This window comes from Zea mays, chromosome 8 (genome assembly GCF_902167145.1).
Source record: "Zea mays cultivar B73 chromosome 8, Zm-B73-REFERENCE-NAM-5.0, whole genome shotgun sequence".
Taxonomy (NCBI): domain Eukaryota; kingdom Viridiplantae; phylum Streptophyta; class Magnoliopsida; order Poales; family Poaceae; genus Zea; species Zea mays.
In genome coordinates this window covers 117,694,828-117,716,067 of record NC_050103.1, presented here as the reverse complement: position 1 = coordinate 117,716,067, position 21,240 = coordinate 117,694,828, and the positions used below count along the sequence as shown (strand labels likewise).

At 42.3% G+C, this 21,240-nt stretch overlaps 2 protein-coding genes across 4 annotated transcripts; one reads left to right on the top strand and one right to left on the bottom strand.

Moving 5' to 3' along the window:
* Positions 1–9,358: 9,358 nt before the first annotated feature.
* LOC100275858 (uncharacterized) lies at positions 9,359–9,835 on the top strand. The gene has a single exon (NM_001363779.1). The coding sequence runs from the start codon at positions 9,476–9,478 to the stop codon at positions 9,623–9,625; it is 150 nt and encodes a 49-aa protein (NP_001350708.1). The 5' UTR covers positions 9,359–9,475; the 3' UTR covers positions 9,626–9,835.
* A 1,732-nt stretch (positions 9,836–11,567) lies between these two features.
* Positions 11,568–15,241, bottom strand: LOC100286102 (F-box domain containing protein). 3 transcript variants are annotated; one of them, NM_001414314.1, is made up of 4 exons: positions 15,082–15,241; positions 14,838–14,987; positions 12,880–13,131; positions 11,568–12,068 (listed from the first exon to the last, which is right to left on the bottom strand). In NM_001414314.1, exons 1-4 carry the CDS (start codon positions 15,154–15,156, stop codon positions 11,832–11,834), a joined length of 714 nt encoding a protein of 237 aa, NP_001401243.1. In that variant the 5' UTR covers positions 15,157–15,241; the 3' UTR covers positions 11,568–11,831. The 3 variants fall into 3 exon arrangements, with proteins under 3 accessions (NP_001401243.1, NP_001401242.1, NP_001152462.1); NM_001414313.1 differs by having other exon boundaries at positions 14,844–14,987; NM_001158990.2 differs by having other exon boundaries at positions 14,859–14,987.
* Positions 15,242–21,240: the final 5,999 nt, after the last annotated feature.

Sequence of the window (21,240 nt, the reverse complement as noted above, 5' to 3'; positions counted from 1 at the left end):
ATCAGAGCCGGTACTTCATTAGAGTCTAACCACTCGAAGTGATATCGGGAGATCACGCCAAGAGGGAGATCATGACCGGCGGTGACAAATCCGCAAGCTTGGGAAGAACCCATTCAAGGGAGTCTGGCCACAAGCATAAGGAGGAATCCTCTTCCTCCATCAAGTCACAACGGAGAGGTGACAAGAAGAAGAAGATGAAGAAAGTGGTATACTACGAGACCGACTCTTCGTCACCCTCCACCTCCGGCTCCGAATCGGCGTCCATCACTTCTAAGCGCCATGAGCGCAAGCAGTATAGTAAGATGCCCCTCCGCTATCCTTGCATTTCTAAACGCACTCCATTACTTTCCGTTCCCCAAGGCAAACCACCATTTTTTGATGGTGAGGACTATTGTATGTGGAGTGATAAAATGAGGCATCATCTAACCTCACTCCACAAAGCATATGGGACATTGTTGAGTATGGAGCGCAGGTACCGAAGGTAGGGGACAAGGACTACGATTCGGACGAGGCCGACCAAATTCGGCACTTTAACTCCCAAGCCACAACTATACTCCTCGCCTCCTTGTGTCGAGAGGAGTATAATAAGGTGCAAGGGTTAAAGACGGCCAAAGAAATTTGGGACGTCCTCAAAACGGCGCACGAAGGAGACGAGGTGACCAAGATCACCAAACGGGAGACAATCGAGGGGGAGCTCGGTCGATTCATCCTCAACCAAGGAGAGGAGCCATAAGCTATGTACAACCGGCTCAAAACCTTGGTGAATCAAGTGCGCAACCTCGGGAGCACAAAATGGGATGACCATGAAATGGTCAAGGTTATTCTTAGATCACTCGTATTTCGTAATCCTACTCAAGTTCAATTAATACGTGTGATCCTAGATATAAGCTAATGTCTCACGAGGAGGTTATAAGAAAGTTTGTGAGCTTTGAGTTGATGATCAAAGGCTCCAAACAAATCGTCGAGCAAGGCGGCACCTCCACACCCGAGGTGCAACCCGTCGCATTCAAAGCAACGGAAGAAAAGAAAGAAGAGTCTACATCAAGTAGGCTCCCCATCGACGCCTCCAAGCTCGACAACGAGGAAATGGCGCTCATCATCAAGAGCTTCCGCCAAATCCTCAAACAAAGGAGGGGGAAGGATTACAAGCCCCGCTCTAAGAAAGTATGCTACAAATGTGGTAAGTCCGGTCATTTTATTGCTAAATGTCCATTATCTAGTGATAGTGACAGGGGCGACGACAAGAAGGGAGAGAGGAAGGAGAAGAAGAGGTACTACAAGAAAAAAGGGCGGCGATGCTCACGTTTGTCGGGAATGGGACTCCGATGAGAGCTCCACCGACTCCTCCTTCGACGAGGATGTCGCCAACATCGCCGTTAACAAGGGTCTTCTCTTCCCCAACGTTGGCCACAAGTGCCTCATGGCAAAGGACGGCAAAAGGAAGAATGTAAAATCTAGAGCCTCTATCAAATATACAACATCTAGTGATGAGGGTAGCTCTAGTGAAGATGAGGATGATTTACTTACTCTTTTTGCCAACCTTAACATGCAACAAAAGGAAAAACTAAATGAATTGATAGGTGTCATTCATGAGAAGGATGAACTCTTGGATAGCCAAGAGGAATTCCTTATTAAGGAAAATAAAAAACATGTTAAGGTAAAAAATGCTTATGCTCAGGAAGTAGAAAAATGTGAAAATTTGACTAATGAGCTTAGCATTTGTCATGACACTGTTTCCAACCTTAGAAATGAAAATGCTAGTTTAATTGCTAAGGTGGAAAAATCAAATGTTTGCAATGATTCAATTATCAATCTTAGAAATGAAAATGCTAATTTAATTGTAAAGATTGATAAATTGAATGAATCTCTTTCTAGCCTTAAGAATGAAAATGATAGCTTAATTTTAAAGGCTAAAGATTTGATTGTTTGCAATGATTCCATTTCCTGTCTTAGAGATAAAAATGTCATGCTAAAATCTAAGATAGATGAATTAAAATCTTGCAAACCCTCTACATCCACTGTTGATCATGTTTCTATTTGCATGAGATGTAGAGATATTAATGTTGATGCTATTCATGATCATCTAGCCTTAATTAAAGAACAAAATGATCACATAGCTCAACTAACTGCTAAAATTAATGAGCATAAGATAGAGAATGAAAATTTTAAATTTGCTAGAAGCATGCTCTATAATGGGAGACGCCCTGGCATCAATGATGGCATTGGTTTCCAACAGGGAAGCAATGTCAAACTTAATGTCCCTAAAAGATTGTCTAATTTTGTTAAGGGCAAGGCTCCCATGGCTCAGGATAACAAGGGTTACATTTTATATCCTGCTGGTTATCCTGAGCACAAGATTAGGAGAATTCATGCTAGGAAGTCTCATTCTGTTTCCCATCATGCTTTTATGTACAAGAATGAGGCATCAATCTCTAGGCATTCTACCCATGTTAAAATGCCTAAAAAGAAAACTCCTACTGCATCAAATGAACCTAATGTTTCATTCAAAACTCTTGATGCTTTATATGTGCTTACTAACAAATCAGGCAAAGTAGTTGCCAAATATGTTGGGGGCAAACACAAGGGCTCCAAGACTTGTGTTTGGGTACCCAAGGTGCTTGTTTCTAACGTGAAAGGACCCAAGATTGTTTGGGTACCAAAGAACAAAGCCTAAAACTGTTTTGTAGGTTTATGCATCCGGGGGCTCAAGTTGGATTATTGATAGCGGATGCACAAACCACATGACTGGGGAGAAAAGGATGTTCTCCTGCTACGAGAAAAACGATGATCCCCAAATAGCTATCACATTCGGGGATGGAAATCAAGGTTTGGTCAAAGGACTTGGTAAAATTGCTATATCTTCTGATCATTCTATTTCCAATGTTTTTCTTGTAGATTCTTTAGATTATAACTTGCTTTCAGTTTCTCAATTATGCAAAATGGGTTACAACTGTCTTTTTACAGATATAGGTGTTACTGTCTTTAGATGAAGTGATGATTCAGTAGCATTTAAGGGAGTACTTGAGGGTTAGCTATACTTAGTTGATTTTAATAGAGCTGAACTCGATACTTGCTTAACTGCTAAGACTAATATGGGTTGGCTCTGGCATCGCCGACTAGCCCATGTTGGAATGAAGAATCTTCACAAACTTCTAAAGGGATAACACATTTTGGGACTAACAAATGTTCATTTTGAGAAAGACAGGGTTTGTAGCTCATGTCAAGCAGGAAAGCAAGTTGGTACCCACCATCCACACAAGAACATCATGACGACCGACAGACCGCTTGAGCTACTCCACATGGATTTATTCGGCCCGACCGCTTACATAAGCATCGGTGAGAGTAAGTATTGTCTTGTAATTGTGGATGATTATTCTCGCTTCACTTGGGTATTCTTTTTGCAGGAAAAATCTCAAACCCAAGAGACCTTAAAAGGATTCTTCAGACGAGCTCAAAATGAGTTCGGATTAAGGATAAAAAAGATAAGAAGCGACAACGAGACGGAGTTCAAGAACTCACAAATAGAAGGCTTTCTTGAGGAGGAGGGCATCAAGCATGAGTTCTCTTCTCCCTACACACCCCAACAAAATGGTGTAGTGGAGAGGAAGAATAGAACTCTACTAGACATGGCAAGGACCATGCTTGATGAGTACAAGTCTCCAGACCGGTTTTGGGCTGAGGCGATTAACACCGCCTGCTACTCCATCAACCGGCTCTACCTTTACCGAATCCTCAAGAAGACATCTTATGAACTCCTCACCGGTAAAAAGCCTAATGTTTCATATTTTAGAGTCTTTGATAGCAAATGTTTTATTCTTATTAAAAGAGGTAGAAAATCTAAATTTGCTCCTAAGGTTGTAGAAGGCTTTTTACTAGGATATGATTCAAACACAAGGGCATATAGAGTCTTCAACAAATCCACTAGATTAGTTGAGGTTTCTTGTGACATTGTGTTTGATGAGACTAATGGCTCCCAAGTGGAGCAAGTTGATCTTGATGAATTAGATGATGAAGAGGCTCTGTGCGTTGCGCTAAGGAACATGTCCATTGGGGATGTGTGTCCTAAGGAATCCGAAGAGCCTCCACAAGCGCAAGATCAACCGTCATCTTCCATGCAAGCATCTCCACCAACCCAAGATGAGGATCAAGCTCAAGACAATGAAGAAGAAGATCAAGAAGATGAGTCACCTCAAGAGGAGGGCAATGATCAAGGGGGAGATGACAATGATCAAGACAAGGAAGATGATCAAGAAGTACAGGGTCCAAGACCGCCACACCCAAGAGTCCACCAAGTGATTCAAAGAGATCACCCCGTGAACTCCATCCTCGGCGATATTCATAAGGGGGTAACAACTCGATCTCGAGTCGCTCATTTTTGTGAACATTACTCTTTTGTATCCTCTATTGAGCCATACATGGTGGAGGATGCACTAAGAGATTCAGATTGGGTGTTGGCAATGCAAGAAGAGCTCAACAACTTCATAAGGAATGAGGTATGACATTTAGTTCCACGTCCTAATCAAAATGTTGTAGGAACCAAGTGGGTATTCCGCAACAAGCAAGATGAGCATGGTGTGGTGATAAGGAACAAAGCCCAACTTGTGGCCAAGGGATATTCACAAGTCGAAGGTTTGGATTTCGGTGAAACCTATGCACTCGTAGCTAGGCTTGAGTCAATTCATATATTACTTGCCTATGCTACTTACCATGGCTTTAAGCTCTATCAAATGGACGTGAAAAGTGCCTTCCTCAATGGACCAATCAAGGAAGAGGTCTATGTTGAGCAACCTCCCGGCTTTGAAGATAGTGAGTACCCTAACCATGTCTATAAACTCTCAAAGGCATTTTATGGGCTCAAGCAAGCCCCAAGAGCATGGTATGAATGCCTAAGAGATTTCCTTATCACTAATGGCTTCAAAGTCGGCAAAGCCGATCCTACACTCTTTACTAAAACCATTGCAAATGATTTGTTTATATGCCAAATTTACGTTGATGATATCATATTTGGGTCTACTAACAACTTGTGAAGAGTTTAGTAGGATAATGATTCAAAAATTCAAGATGTCTATGATGGGGGGGTTGAAGTATTTCCTAGGATTTCAAGTGAAGCAACTCTAAGAGGGCACCTTCATCAGCCAAACCAAGTACATTCAAGACTTACTTACCAAGTTTGGAATGAAGGATGCCAAGCCCATCAAGACACCCATGGGAACAAATGGGCATCTCGACCTCGACACGGGAGGTAAATCCTTATATCAAAAGGTATACCGGTCGATGATAGGATCTTTACTCTATTTATGTGCATCTCGACCGGATATTATGCTTTCCGTATGCATGTGTGCAAGATTCCAAGCCGATCCTAAGGAAGTTCACCTTAGGGCCGTGAAAAGAATCTTGATATATTTAGTTCATTCACCTAAGTTTGGTCTTTGGTACCCCAAGGGATCCACCTTTGATTTAATAGGTTATTCAGATGCTGATTGGGCAGGGTGTAAAATTGATAGAAAGAGCACATCAGGGACTTGTCAGTTCTTGGGAAGATCCCTGGTGTCTTGGGCTTCAAAGAAACAAAATTCAGTAGCTCTTTCTACCGCTGAAGCCGAGTATATTGTCGCATGTCATTGTTGCGCGCAATTGCTTTGGATGAGGCAAACCCTTAGGGACTATGGCTACAAATTTAGCAAAGTCCCTCTCCTATGTGATAATGAGAGTGCAATCCGCATGGCGGATAATCCCATTGAACACAACCGCACTAAGCACATAGCCATTCGGTATCACTTTTTGAGGGATCACCAACAAAGGGGGGATATCGAGATTGCTTATGTTAGCACCAAAGAACAATTAGCCGATATCTTTACCAAACCATTAGATGAGAAAATCTTTACCAAACTTAGGAATGAGCTAAACAATCTTGATTCTCGGAACTTTGATTGATACTTTGCACACGTAGCTCATTTATATACCTTTGATCATATCTCTTTCATGTGCTATGATTAATGTGTTTCCAAGTAAACTTTTATGTTAAGTCATAGATTGAAAGGGAAATGGAGTCTTCGGCGAAGACAAGGCTTCCACTCCACTCTATCAGTATCATTTACCCTTCGCCATCACTCCACTCTCAATTGGTATAATCTTCACTCTTATTACTCATACCAATGGGGAGAAAATAAAAATGGCTCTCAAAAGACTCCGTTTTTTATGATTAATGCCAAAGGGGGAGAAATATTAAGCCCAAAGCAAAAGGACCGCACCACCACCTTTTGAATTTTTTTGACATATTTCAAAATTGGTATGTTTTCAATTGGTTAGTATTTTTCAAAATTGGTATCTAAAGATATTTGATCCTCTTTCAACTGGTATTTACAAAATTGGTAAAACCCTCTTGAACACTAAGAGGAGAATTTCATCCAAGGGGAGTTTTGTTTAAAGTCAAAGGAAAAACATTTGAAACAGGGGGACAAATTTCAAAACTTAAAAATGCTTCTTGCAATCTTATTCATTTACCTTTGACTACATGCAAAAGAACTTTGAAAAGATTTTCCAAAAGAATTTACAAAAACAAAACAAGTGGTGCAAATGTGGTCCAAAATGTTAAATATCAAATCAAACTTATATACTTAGAAATGCTTTCATTTCAAAATAACTTATGCACATCTGTCAAAATGCAAACTAGTTATGTTTCTATACTTTATATTTGCTTTGGTTTGTGTTGGCATCAATCACCAAAAAGGGGGAGATTGAAAGGGAAATAGGCTCAATATTTCCTATAATCGATTTTGATGTTTGACGACCATCACAAACCTTGTGAACTAACCAGTTTGCCCAGTTGATCATTTCACAGGTGCATAAGTTCATCTACAACTATTCTAAGTCGACTGTCCGGAATACCGTAGATTATTCCGGACAGGAGAAGCTTTTTGGAAAAACACCTACGCGCGGACCGTTCGGGCCCTTCCAGCGGACCGTCCGCGACACCAGGGTGACCCTCGGACAGAACCAATGCAAAAACACAAGTCTACACTACGGACCGTCCGACGAAAAAGCAAGCACCGTCCGAGACCGAGCGCGGACCGTCCGGCCTCAGGCGCGGATCGTCCGGTCGGTGAAGAACCGAAAAACCCGAAGTTGACGGGTTCGGTAAAATAAATTATAGCGTCCTCGCGGACCATCTGGGGTGCATGACCGGACCATCCGCGACTGCCTTTATCTGACATGTGACGACACATTAAATGCTATATAGCCGTTGATATAGCCGTTACTGTTGATCGTTGCGATTTCAGCAGTTGATGTGCAGGGGAGGACAGTCCGGATCAGGGGAGCGGACCGTCCGCGGTTGGCAGAAAAGGAGCAACGGCTAGAAAGTGGTTGGGGCTATAAATACAACCCCAACCCACCTCCATTCACTTCACCCAAGCATTCCAATCTTTAACATTCAATACAAGAGCTAGCAATCCATTCTAAGACACAATCAAAGCTTCCAATCTCTCCAAGTTCCACAAATGAGACAAGTGATCATTAGTGATTAGTAACTTGAGAGAGAGAGAGAGTGATCCGTGTGCTATTTGTCGCTCTTGTTGCTTGGCTTTTGCAATCGTGCTTTCTTCTTCCCCATTCTTGTTCCTCAAACACTTGTAATCAAAGCAAGAGACACCAAGTTGTGGTGGTCCTTGTGAGAGGTCTAAGTGACCGATTTGATTAAGGAGAAAGCTCACTCAATCTAGGTGACCGTTTGAGAGAGGGAAAGGGTTGATAGAGACCCGGTCTTTGTGACCACCTCAACGGGGACTAGGTTTGCAAAAACCGAACCTCGGTAAAACAAATCACTGTGTCACTCGCTTTATTTCTTTGTTGATTTGTTTTCACCCTCTCTTTTGGACTCGGTTTTATTTCTAACGCTAATATCGGTTTGTAGTTGTGTTTAAAGTTGTAAATTTCAGTTTCCGCCTATTCACCCTCCCTCTAGTCAACTTTTAGTGATGAACTGCTAGCTGTTGCAGTCCGGCCAAGTGTTACAGCAGCACAACACCACGACACACTGGACGGAAGAGCAAGAGCTAGTATGTCAACTGGGCAAAGAAAAACAACACCAGTACTGATACTATATATATCAGAGTTTTTTCTTAGAAAAATGAAAATAAACGTGACGAGCGCACCCTTGTTTTCTCATGACAAAGCTAGGACAACGACTCAATCAGCGAGAGACTCAATTTTCACGCAATTGCTATAGGATCTGCTACAGCTGCACACCCGCACCGCTGAATCGCTAATGGCCAGGAGCCGGATGCCAGATACTCCACACGGCCACGGGCGGCAGTGAGCCAGCGACTCCTTCCTGGCGGCTGGCGTGGATAGACTGGTGGCTGGCGTGGATAGACGGGAGACTAGGGTTTGCTACTTTCTAGTTCTAATTGAGCTGGGCCGTATGTATACCCACATAGACGCATGTGATGTTTGTATAATTCGGGTATTTGGGTATTTAGGTTACCGGATGTTGCTATGCCATTAATCCCGAAATAATATCAGGTTTTAAGTTTTACTACCCGCTTAAACGTTTCGGGTATCGGGTACTGGGCTATACGGGTTCGGGTTCGGGTTTTTCGGGTTTCGAGCCTTGGGCTCGGGTTTTATGTCTAGTGTGACTGTGGGCTAGCCTATATGTTGCGTTTGACATAACTGAATCGCAGTTAGCTCGTACTCTGTCGAGTATCAAAATAGAAATCGTTTAGGACAGCGATGTGATCTATAAAATATAGATTTGACCAATGATTTCTTTATTAAAATACAAATAAATTCTTAATATATTTATAATTTTGCAAAAGTTCTTTTTAAGTATATATATATATGACTATTAGATTTCAAAACTAAATAACAAAACTGTTATTTATTAGTAGTCAAAGTTTTATACGTTTGATTCAAACTTTGTCTAAAACAACTTGTTTTTTTTACACCGGAGGGAGTACGTCCTACACTCCTACTAGCCTCCTCGGTCGAGCTGCTGAGCTACCACCCTAGACCACGATTTGTGTAGCTTTCATTCCAACGCCATCGCCCGGAACCTCCCAACATTCCATACTGACCACGTACAGCCTACTTGCCAAATAGTACGCACTGATCCTATCCATTTGCCTCAGTGCGTGTCATGTGTTGTGTATCCGAGCCGAGCTGAGCTGAGGTCGGCAGTTGATCTGATCTGCCTAACGCTAACAGTCTCCAACGCCGCGCCTCCCGGGAGGATGGAAGGGGCTGATAGGATTGGCCGGAGGAAGGCGCGACGACAGCGATAGCGATGCCCCAACCACTGCATACTACCCTGCATGCAGTGGCCTTCAAAGCCAAGGACCATAACAAAATTTCGAGTGAGAGAAGCACATACGCTAACAGTCTCCAGCCAGCCAGCCATCCACCGTCCTCTCCTCTCCTCATCTGTTGTGTCGGCCGGCAGGGGCGCGCGGCTGCTGAGGTAAGTAGTAGCGCGATGGGCAAGGTGTGCTGCAGCAAGGAGGCGCAGGAGGAGGCCGGGATCGACCTCCTTGGGCTGCTGGTCGCCGCCATCATCGCCCTCGTCCTCATGCTCCTCTGCACGACGCCCCGGAGGCGCTGCGTCGCCGTCTACCCGTGCTGCTGACTGCTCAGCGGCGCTCAAGCCTCTCTCTGTCTATATCGATCGCATGCATGCAGCAGAACAGTGCAGGCCAGGCAGCAGGCTGCAGGCATGGGCTCCTCATCTTTTTTTGGTTCACCAATTAATTTCTACTCGGCTGTAATAATACCCATCCTACTGCAAGTCATGTACTAAAATATATCCATCCTAATGCAAAGCCATCTCTAGCCTGAATCCGTTGCTTTTTGGGTAGCCGGCCTGAACTGAAAGGTGGTGGTGGTGGTGGTACCACATATTATTGCCCACAAAAAAAAAGTCTTATGATCCACCTCCGTCCTGCTTCTCTGATTCATTGTGTTTTTTCATCTGAGAGCACGCAATGAACCGGATTTGTCAGTTTACGCTGTTATAGACTTATATATAGTAGGTGGTTTCTTCCACCATCTTCAGTGAACCCGGATGGGCTAGTGACTTCCAATTTCGGCACCGACATTTGCTACCATATATTTCCTTCGTTCTTTTTTTATTTATCACGTTTTAGTTTAAAAATAAACTAGCGGTAGTATTTTTTCTATAAGATGTTCTAGTTCTTTTAAACGAGGCCAAATATTTGCACTCCACCACCGACATCAATCCTCTATGGCTCTATGTCGTCTGTGTTAGGCTGTCTCCAACAATGTCTTTTATATTCATCCTCTATATCTGTTCTTTACAGTCTCTTCTAAAAGATTTCATCCTCTATATCTCATTTCTCTCCAACAACGTCCTCTAAATCACGTCCTCTATACTCAAATGCCCATATTAAAGACATTTTTTAATTTTATTTTCTGTACATACGTATTTATCATACTCTCAAATGTATTGTACATATTTTAGTTTTGCTAAACCGGTTATTTAAAGTAGTCAAATGGATAGAGGACCGTTTAGAGAAACTCTATATATAGATAATCCAGCAGCGTCCTCTAAATTTAAAGAACCGTTTAGAGGACGTTGCTGGAGAGCGTAGAGGACCGTTTGGTCCTCTATATTTAGGGTAGAGAACCCTTTAGGGGGCATTGTTGGAGCCAGCCTTAGACCGTACTCAAGCAGAGCGCGACATCGATCCTCTATTTGTTTCGGCTTCTCAATAGCTTTTGCCTACCAAAAGCTGCTGCGGACTGTCAAACACCTATTTTTTCGGGTAACTTTTATAAAAATTGCTTTAGTGATAACCATCTAAAATTATGTGAAAAAAAATCGGTCAAGTCGTCACGAAAGTAGAAATCCATAACTTTCTAGATCCCAAACTCTATAAACATCTTAATCTTCCTTCATACGTAATTCTCACGATACTCAGATTCTCTCCATAGCCAGAATCTCTCGCAGCTAGATTCTAAAAACAGATCGTTAGAAAAAAAACTGAAACAAACAGACCATATGTCGTCTGTGTTAAACTCATGCTCCCTCTATATTTCCATATAAAACACTGAATGCTTTTAAAATAGCGACGTAAAACTAAGTTTCCATGCAAACTAAGTATAAACCAAAGTTATAAAAATTCTTAAAAATTTTTATAGATGTATTTTATTACATACTCTAACGCTGTATAAAATTTCAAGTTTAAATTTATCATATGTTAAGAGATATAAAAAAAATTCTTATATACAAAAAGTGAAAATTATCTAAGAATTTTCTTTTTTATCTTTTAGCATATGATAAATTTAAACTTAAAATTTTATAGTGTTAGAGTATACAATAAAGTACATATATAATTTTTTTGAGAATTTTTGTATCTTTTGTTTGTTGATTTATACGAAAACTTGGTTTACACATGATAAGTTGCCTTTTAAAATATTGCTACGATATGCCATAATTCTGTACCCTACATGTACCCCGCCGTAAGATATGTCGTAACAGATACCCACATCGTATATAGTACATTGCTACAGAGAACGATGGATCACACTAGCTACTCTGCAACAAATACAGAAAACATTCGACAGAGCTTATCACAGAAACGGCGAAAATGTGCAGCACAAACCACACACGACAAGCCTTTACATTACGTATTTATAAAGTTTACTGCGCAACCGAAGCTTAAATGGCTCCATACTAGGATCCAGGGGGGGGGGGGGGGGGGGGGTGGGGGGGGGCGAGGGAACAAAAGCTTACACATATTTACAAAGGGCGCAAAACAAGCCAGGCAGCTAATTATGGCGTGTGGCCGTGTGTACCTTTTTGTACTTTAGGGTCACTTGTCTACGTTCACCAGACTGATCCGGAGAAGGAATACCGTGTGAACAGCTCCACGGTTAAGGATGGCGAAAAACTCTGCTCCCTCAGCCACGGTGAGCTCACCTAGAGAGATTCGGTGGCACTCGTATTCGTCGGGCAACCGGAAACCATAGAACCACCTAATGACCAGGTTCACACAAACTACCCTTTCTGCTACTCGGTGAGCTTGGAGTGCTTTACTGACTTCAGTTGGCTGAAAAAAAAACATAGTCTGTGTCAAAACTACATGTTATAGGTAGCCAAAAAGCTTGCTTAGACCATTCTAGTCAAAACATCTCTGATATCAGTCAAAGCCCAAAATAAACCTTCAGACAACTCGACAGCTTAGGGTATGTTTGGATCGAAACTTGGGGCTTTTGGCTGCTGCTTTTGTTTCTAAAAAAAGCCAACCAAAGAGACAGAAATAGGGTGTGGCTTTTATAATTGTTTGAATCAAACAGTTTTCAGCTTCTTTGTAGCCCACAACGACAACAGTTTTTTTCCCCACAAGCTACTGCTCTCAACAGCTTTTTCAGAAGCCATAGCTCAACTAAACACACCCTCATACCTCCAAAGCTTTAATATGTTGACAATCATATAGTATCCTAATGTTCACCTTTGAGTATTTTCCATATTTTGATTTTTGGTAGATGGTACAGAGGACATCAGGCATGTAGCATGCCTATATGCAGGGACTGCAAATTACACATTATGGTATAAAAATGACTGATTCAAACCAAACTAGAATAGAGGATGCCAGAATAAGCCTTGAATGCAAGGACCACAGCTTCTCGAAGGAAATAGAAAATCAGTTAGGAGCCAAACAGTTTTCTAACATTGACATTACATAGCTGCTTTAACAAGGTATGGAGTTACAAGTAAAAAAGGCTTCGTTATTGTTGATGAAGTTTCCAGTAAAGCATTAGAAACAGTTGTTTTAGCAATTTAGAAACGAAGCAGTGTTGAGTTCTTTCGACACAAAGCCTGTTCCGCCATAATAGAATCATCAGCAGTACATAACTCACCAGCACATGCAAAGATGCGATCGAGTAGTGCAGTCCAATAAGGTTGATTATCGCACTATGATTCCTTGAGAACAAGAAAAACTGGACATCGAGGAATCCTATATCAGGTATCAAGGCCAAATCAGCAATAGCTTTCAGATAGTATTCGGATTCAAGTGACTCATTATTTAAGCTGCTGCCCACAAATTCAACCACATTAGATATTGCAACAGCCATTCTTCTGTGCTGGCTGATGTAGAGAGCTTTCCATCCCTGCAGGAAAATTAGCAGAAAAATTTGAAAGCTTCATCAGCCATTCATTCAGTATCATGGGAGCATGTATATGTGGAAAAAATATAAAGGGAAATGGTACTATCATATATTCAACTTTGGGTCAACTTGTCCTTTTAACTTCTATACCTTACTCTATAAAAAGAACAGAGTAACCCTTCAAAAATGCCAAAAAAAATGTCCCTCTAAAGATAATCATAGATTTGCAGTAGGCAGGTAGGTACAGTTGTGGTCCAATAACTTCGGTTCTGCTAGCGAAAGAGTTCATACCCTAGTGGTTGTGAGTCCTAAGTAGCACCTCCAGCGCCTAGGTTCAACTCAGATTTCACTGCTGGTTAAAAAACCTCCCTTGCTGGCAACCATAAAATGGTGTGCACTTGCAGGGTTCGAGGGTTTCTCGTGTTGAGTTTGTGATCCAAATTCTGAAGAAGGCGGCCAAGTTGGCGAGCGAAGCGGATCGTTTTAGGGTTTCACCTCTATAAATATCTTTGTAAGCCGCAGGAGATATCTATCTCAATTGTAAATCTCCTGTGATCTGTAACCACCCGAAAATAGTGAGAAGTTGCCGGCCGGCGCCCGTGGTTTTTTCCCCTTCACTTTGGAGGGGTTTTCCACGTTAAATCCGTGTCTTCTCTGTGATTGATCCTATTTTGTCGCATTTATTTATAACATCTCGGTCAGTCGAAGACTGGGTTTCTTCTTTCAAACAATACCATGGGGGGTCTTTCCCTCACTGGCTGAGTAACTATGGTTCTGCTAGCCTGCTATAGACTAGCAGATGGAACCAACCATTAGTACTCTGCTTCTTCCTTCTAAGACTTCACAGAAACTGAAGGAGAGGAAACATGGAGGGCTAGAGAAAGTTAAGCTCTAAAGGAGAGTAAAAAAAAGGTGTTCGCCAAAAATTTGAGCTTTAAAATGGATTATATCTGAATTATTGTATATTTAAGGTCAAATAGAGAAATTGATTATTCATGGAATCAGTTAAAATAGGCAATTTTTGAACCAAATATCAAGACTTAACATTGGAATGATTGTGTCTTTAATGGCACAAGTCCGAGAAATCATGGCTGTGCTGCAGGCTGCCACAGGTGAATGCAACTTATGGTGGTCCATTGGAGCCAAAGCGCTAAGGAGCTGTTGGTCAGATTGTTTGCTGGGGTGTAAGTGTGGCAGTGCAAGTGCGTTTTGGGTGTAAGTTTTTGTCTGTTTCTAGTGTGGCAGTGCAATTGCGCTTTGGGTGTGCGTTTTGGAGCAAAAGCGGTAAAGGAGCTCTAGATTACACTTGACGATCACCCATTGTCCATTCTGTTAAGATCATTGGGTTGGGCGAGCATCATCTTTTCAGTAAAAAAAAATCAAGAAATGAACAATAGTTTTTTTATGGTACAAGAGAGAAATCATATTGACTTTTGGCCTGTTTGTTTGAGATTATAATCTGTCCAGATTATCTAATCTAACTTATTTTGAATTAGGTGCTAATTCAAAATAAGTTAGATTAGATAATCTGGACAGATTATAATCCCAAACAAACATATACTTTGGTTATGCAAAAGCTCATCCGTACATGTTACGAATTAGCATGCATAAACAGCCTAAAAGGCCGGATAACACATTAACACGAAGTCCTCGAATTTCGGTCAGACTGAGGACCCCAAGATCAGAATAGGGCTACAGCAGGCACTTAACTTTACCCTTCTTTGCGGTACCTGCACAGGGGACGCCGACGCCACGGCAGATGGCCAGCGGCAGCGGAAGAGGCGCTCCCAGATGCAGTCAGCGTCGCAGGCTCTGCGCCAGGAGCGCGAGCAGCCGCCGAGCGCGCAGACGTCGGCCTCCTGCGCGCGGTTGGATTGGAGCCAGCGGAGTCAACGAGAGAACTCTGTAGGGTCTCTGAGGGGAACGAGTGGGATGGGAAGAGAGGGCACCGACCTGGAGGCAGGAGGCGACGGCTACGGCGATGTCCTCGGGGAGGTCGGCCCACCTCCCCACCGGCGAGAGCTCCATCTCGCCTCGCGCGATCCCCCTTTCGCTGCAGCGACTGTACTGTACGTCTGTACCAGACTACCAGCGCGAGGCTTGTGGTCCATATGGTTCTTCACAAAATGTCAAGGCACTAAATAAATTATAGTTCAAAAATGACTAGAAATAAAGCCCGATCCTAATCCGACTTGATCCTTAAATCTTATAGTGCAAAATTTACAGCCCATTGTCAGCCCTTGTGGAGCTGCTAACGCAATTTTCAAGCTCAAGTAGTAAACTTGAAGGACCCCTTTTTTTGGTAAACATTCTCTTTTGAGCCCGGTCTGTCTGACAATAAAGGGAGCAGATCCATCAACGGAATCCCGTGAGTTGCGCTTCGCATGGCACATGCCTTAGGTGGAGCAGGAAATTTGGGCTTCCAGCAGCTTCTCTGTCAGTGCCACCGCATAACGTACATCATTGACCCAAAATTCACAAGAAAATTACAGAATCTGCCATCCTCTCTCCATACCAGTCCTGTCTGGTATTGCCCCTGTTTGTTTCGGATTCTGACAGCTTCTGGCCACCAAAAGCTGCTACGGACTGCCAAACACTCAGTTTTTCAGTCAGCTTCTATAAAATTCGTTTGGGCAAAAACCATCAAAAATCAACACAAACACATAATCGGTTGAGTCGTTGTAATAGTAGGGATCCGTCACTTTCTAGATCCTAAGCCCTATAAACAACTTTATCTTCCTTCACATGTAATCCTAATGATACTCAGATTCTACCCACAGCCAGATTCTCCCCACAGTCAGATTTTCAGAAAAGTTGGTCAGAAAAAAGCTGAACCAAACAGACCCATTGGCTACTGCTACGTGCTACCTTTGCGCATGCCCGGCAGAGCTTCTCTGTCGTGCTGGCGCCTCCACGTTTGCTATAAACAAACCACTAATTATTGCTGTCAATAATTTGCATGACTTTCAGATTTAAAAGTACTAAAATACAAACAAAACATCACAAGTCATGTACTATTCATGACACAAGCATAAGAATATACTAGTGCAATGTCACTACGCTGCAATCATATTTAATACCTATAAAAATAAATTTAATATTAAAATGAATATATAGTCAACATATCAGGTATCAAACTGATAACGGCAATATTATGAAGTATAAGTTGAAAATAAGTCTGACCCATTTTTTTACAGCTTGTTCGTCCTGTTTTTTATCATCTTGGGCTTGACTGGTTTCACATGGTCCATCTATGATGTAACCGTCTATTGAGTCCATTGTTAGTCGATAAACGAGATAGAGGAACAAACATACACTCTTCGTATGTACGACGCACAAAACTGGTGATTTAAATGAGTAGAGATTCATTAAAACGTTTTGTCAAAATAGTTTCATCTCCACCATAGAAAATGCTCCAGCTTAAACATAATAGACTAAAGAAGTAGAAGCCGGTACAGATTAAAACCAAACGTACATGTTGTCACTTTCTTTTACCCAACAAATATGCCGTTCCATATAGCTGTACTCCACAAAACATGTTTATCTCACGATTCGATTATTATAATTTGAATTATACATAAAATTATTATAATCGGGATTATAGACTATAATAACTAGAGTATTTAGGTCCTATGGATTCTGGTGATTGATTATGGTTGGTTAAAGTGAGAAAAATCCTATTTTATCTTTTATAATATGACAAGTTGGATAATCAATGTGAGAGGCAATATAGACTTTCATCACCCATAATCCTCTATAACCTAGCCTCATCTGGATTATGGGATTATGGTAATCAAGAGTTTTGATTAGAATAATCTATTGTACAATCAATTTTGTCTGAGTCAAAATTTAATTTATATAATAAAATCAAAGCGGGTATCAAACAGGGCCTTAGTATTTTTTTTAGTTTTCGAAATTCAGTGTTTAGCTTTTCTAAAGAAATAGCAATCCGCACTTACTACACAAACGTATGCACGTAGAATTTAACCTAGGTCGTTATAAGTTCAAAATTAAAACACAAGACATTAACGGAAAGACCATCCAAATATGAAATGAACCAGATGACTCTCAATTCTAGTCTATAATAGAACAAATATAAAAGGAAATTGACAGTGCATATGATTACCAGAGAGCACCCGATGAAGAGAAAATGGTCGCCATCACTCACCACCACATCACCATATGGTGGGGTTGCATTTACATGGGGTTGATAAGATGTCCGTTGGATCATACAATAAAGTGCAACAAAGACGTTTGAGCCACAACCACCAAATGGAGTACAGTGTACTTTATCGTTTTGTGATGCCGGACCCGGATGTGGTAGTGGCTTAGCTGGCAACAGTTAGCAACAGCTAGTACTACCCCACCTGATCGTCATCCGATGTTCATCGGTTTTGGGATACAAATAGGTACTAAAGTGAATTTTGTTTGACATATTTACACATTAATATTGATGAATATTTAATATATATGTACATTAATTAATATATGTGCATAGAAATGTAAAATCAAGTTCTCTATAAAGGGGCATATATATAAATAGTAACTCTCGATTACTCATTTTAATTCCTAAAAGATATAAAAAACAAGACAACCCATATGAATAAATTTTAAGCTTCACCTTTTAATTAACTCCTTTTTAGATTAATTAAAGTGAGAAGATACGAAACATAAAAATGTAACAACTACTTCATAGGCAAAGTGAGGCAATTCACTCTGGCAAAAAAATGTCTGCATGTATGACATTGTATCCCTATTTATAGTAGTGGGACATAACTTCGTCCAAATTGCAATCATGCCCTCGAGTTTATACATATGAGCTACAAGGTTAATCATGGGCGTTCTTGTCTCTTCTCGTCGTAGTCTTGATGAACAAGTCTGAAAGGAAATTAGGCTTACACCTATTTCCTAATTGATTTTGGTGGTTGAATTGCCCAACACAAATAATTGGACTAACTAGTTTGCTCTAGTATATAAGTTATACAGGTGCCAAAGGATCACACTAAGCCAACAAAAAGACCTAGAAATGGGTTCAACAAAGAGAGCAAGGAATAACCGAAGTGTGCCCTGGTCTGGCGCACCGGACTGTCCGGTGTGCCACCGGACAGTGTCCGGTGCACCAGGGGACTCCAAGCCAAACTCTTCACATTCAGGAATTCTCAGAGGCGCTTCGCTATAATTTACCGGACTGTCCGGTGCTCCAGGGGAGAGCGACTCTGAACTCGCCAGCTTCGGGAATCCGCTCCGCTATAATTCACCGGACATGTCCGGTGCACACCGGACTGTCCGGTGAGCCAGCGGAGCAACGACTACTTCGCGCCAACGGTCGACTGCAGGCGCATTGAATGCGCGCCAGCGCGCGCAGAAGTCAGAGCACGCGCGGGTGGCACACCGGACAGTCTACAGGACTTGTCCGGTGCACCACCGGACAGCCAGGCGGGCCCACAAGTCAGAGCTCCAACGGTCGGAACCCAATGGCCTAGTGACGTGGCTGGCACACCGGACAGTGTCCGGTGACGCACCGGACTGTCCGGTGCGCCATACGACATCAGCCTCCACCAAACGGCTAGTTTGGTGGTTGGGGCTATAAATACCCCCAACCACCCTCCATTCAAGTCATCCAAGTTTTCCACCTTCCAACCACTTACAAGAGCTAATCATTCAATACAAGACACACCCAAGTGATCAAATCCTCTCCCAATTCCACACAAAGCTTTAATGTTTAGTGAGAGTGATTTGTTGTGTTCTTTTGAGCTCTTGCGCTTGGATTGCTTCCTTCTTTCATTCTTTCTTGCGATCATCTCATTTGTAAGCAAGGCAAGAGACACCAATTGTGTGGTGGTCCTTGCGGGAAGTTTGATTCCCAATTGATTTGAGAAGAGAAGCTCACTCGGTCCAAGGGACCGTTTGAGAGAGGGAAAGGGTTGAAAGAGACCCAGTCTTTGTGACCACCTCAACGGGGAGTAGGTTTGCAAGAACCGAACCTCGGTAAAACAAATCTGTGTGTCACACTCTTTATTCGTTTGCGATTTGTTTTGCACCCTCTCTCTCGGACTCGAATATATTTCTAACGCTAACCCGGCTTGTAGTTGTGATTAAGTTTGTAAATTTCAGATTCGCCCTATTCACCCCCCCCTCTAGGCGACTTTCAATTGGTATCAGAGCCCGGTGCTTCATTAGAGCCTAACCGCTCGAAGTGATGTCGGGAGATCACGCCAAGAAGGAAATGGTGACCGGCGAGAAGCCCACTACAAGCCACGGGAAAGCTTCATCGGAAGAGTCCCGCAACAAAGGGAAAGGGAAGGAGAAGAAACCCTCTTCCCACAAATCGCATCGGAGTGGCGATAAGAAAAAGAAGATGAGGAAGGTGGTCTACTACGAGACCGATACTTCATCACCTTCCACCTCCGGCTCCGACGCGCCATCCATTACTTCTAAGCGCCATGAGCGCAAGAAGTTTAGTAAGATTCCCTTACGCTATCCTCGCACTCCTAGACATACGCCTCTACTTTCCGTCCCATTAGGCAAACCACCAACATTTGATGGTGAAGATTATGCTAGGTGGAGTGATTTAATGCGATTTCATCTAACCTCACTCCACAAAAGTATATGGGATGTTGTTGAGTTTGGTGTGCAGGTACCATCCGTAGGGGATGAAGATTATGATGAGGATGAAGTGGCCCAAATCGAGCACTTCAACTCCCAAGCCACAACTATACTCCTCGCCTCTCTAAGTCGAGAGGAGTATAACAAGGTGCAAGGATTAAAGAGCGCCAAGGAAGTTTGGGACGTGCTCAAGACCGCGCACGAAGGAGATGAGCTAACCAAGATCACCAAGCGAGAGACGATCGAGGGGGAGCTCGGTCGCTTCCGTCTTCGCCAAGGGGAGGAGCCACAAGACATGTACAACCGGCTCAAAACCTTGGTGAACCAAGTGCGCAACCTCGGGAGCAAAAAATGGGATGACCACGAAATGGTTAAGGTTATTCTAAGATCACTTGTTTTCCTTAACCCTACTCAAGTTCAATTAATTCATGGTAATCCTAGATATACACTAATGACTCCCGAGGAAGTAATCGGGAATTTTGTGAGCTTTGAGTTCATGATCAAAGGCTCAAGGAAGATCAACGAGCTTGATGGTCCCTCCACGTCCGAAGCACAACCGGTCGCATTTAAGGCGACGGAGGAGAAGGAGGAGTCTACATCGAGTAGAACACCCATCGATGCCTCCAAGCTCGACAACGAGGAAATGGCGCTCGTCATCAAGAGCTTCCGCTAAATCCTCAAGCAAAGGAGGGGGAAAGATTACAAGCCCCGCTCCAAGAAAGTATGCTACAAATGTGGTAAGCCCGGTCACTTTATAGCAAAATGTCCTATTTCTAGTGACAGTGACAGGGGCAACGACAAGAAGGGAAGAAGAAAGGAGAAGAATAAATACTACAAGAAGAAGGGTGGCGACGCTCATGTATGCCGCGAGTGGGACTCGGACGAGAGCTCCTCCGACTCCTCCTCCGACGAGGACGCCACAAACATCGCCATCAACAAGGGCCTTCTCTTCCCCAACGTCGGCCACAAGTGCCTTATGGCAAAGGACGACAAAAAGAAGAAGGTTAAATCTAAATCCTCTACTAAATATGAGACCTCTAGTGATGATAATGCTAGTGATGAGGAAGATAATTTATGTACCCTTTTTGCCAACCTAAACATGCAACAAAAAGAAAAATTAAATGAATTGATTAGTGTCATTCATGAGAAGGATGATCTCTTAGACACTCAAGAGGACTTCCTAATTAAAGAAAACAAAAAGCATGTTAAGGTGAAAAATGCTTATGCTCTAGAAGTAGAAAAGTGCGAAAAATTATCTAGTGAGCTAAGCATTTGCAATGAGACCATTGACAACCTTAGAAATGAAAATGCTAGTTTAAATGCTAAGGTTGATTCAAATGTTTGTAATGTTTTAATTCCCAATCTTAAAGATGATAATGTTGATTTACTTGCTAAGATTGAAGAATTAAATGTTACTCTTGCTAGCCTTAGGATTGAAAATGAGAAATTAATTGCTAAGGCTAAAGAATTAGATATTTGCAATGCTTCCATTTCCGACCTTAGAAG

Bases quoted from the DNA above. Each gene is read 5' to 3' on its own strand.
- LOC100275858 (NM_001363779.1), top strand. From the start codon at position 9,476: ATGGGCAAGGTGTGCTGCAGCAAGGAGGCGCAGGAGGAGGCCGGGATC.
- LOC100286102 (NM_001414314.1), bottom strand. From the start codon at position 15,156: ATGGAGCTCTCGCCGGTGGGGAGGTGGGCCGACCTCCCCGAGGACATC. The intron at 14,988-15,081 runs GTCGGTGCCCTC...AACCGCGCGCAG, and splicing joins CCGTCGCCTCCTGCCTCCAG to GAGGCCGACGTCTGCGCGCT. The intron at 12,069-12,879 runs GTGAGTTATGTA...TTTTTTTTTCAG, and splicing joins TCGCATCTTTGCATGTGCTG to CCAACTGAAGTCAGTAAAGC.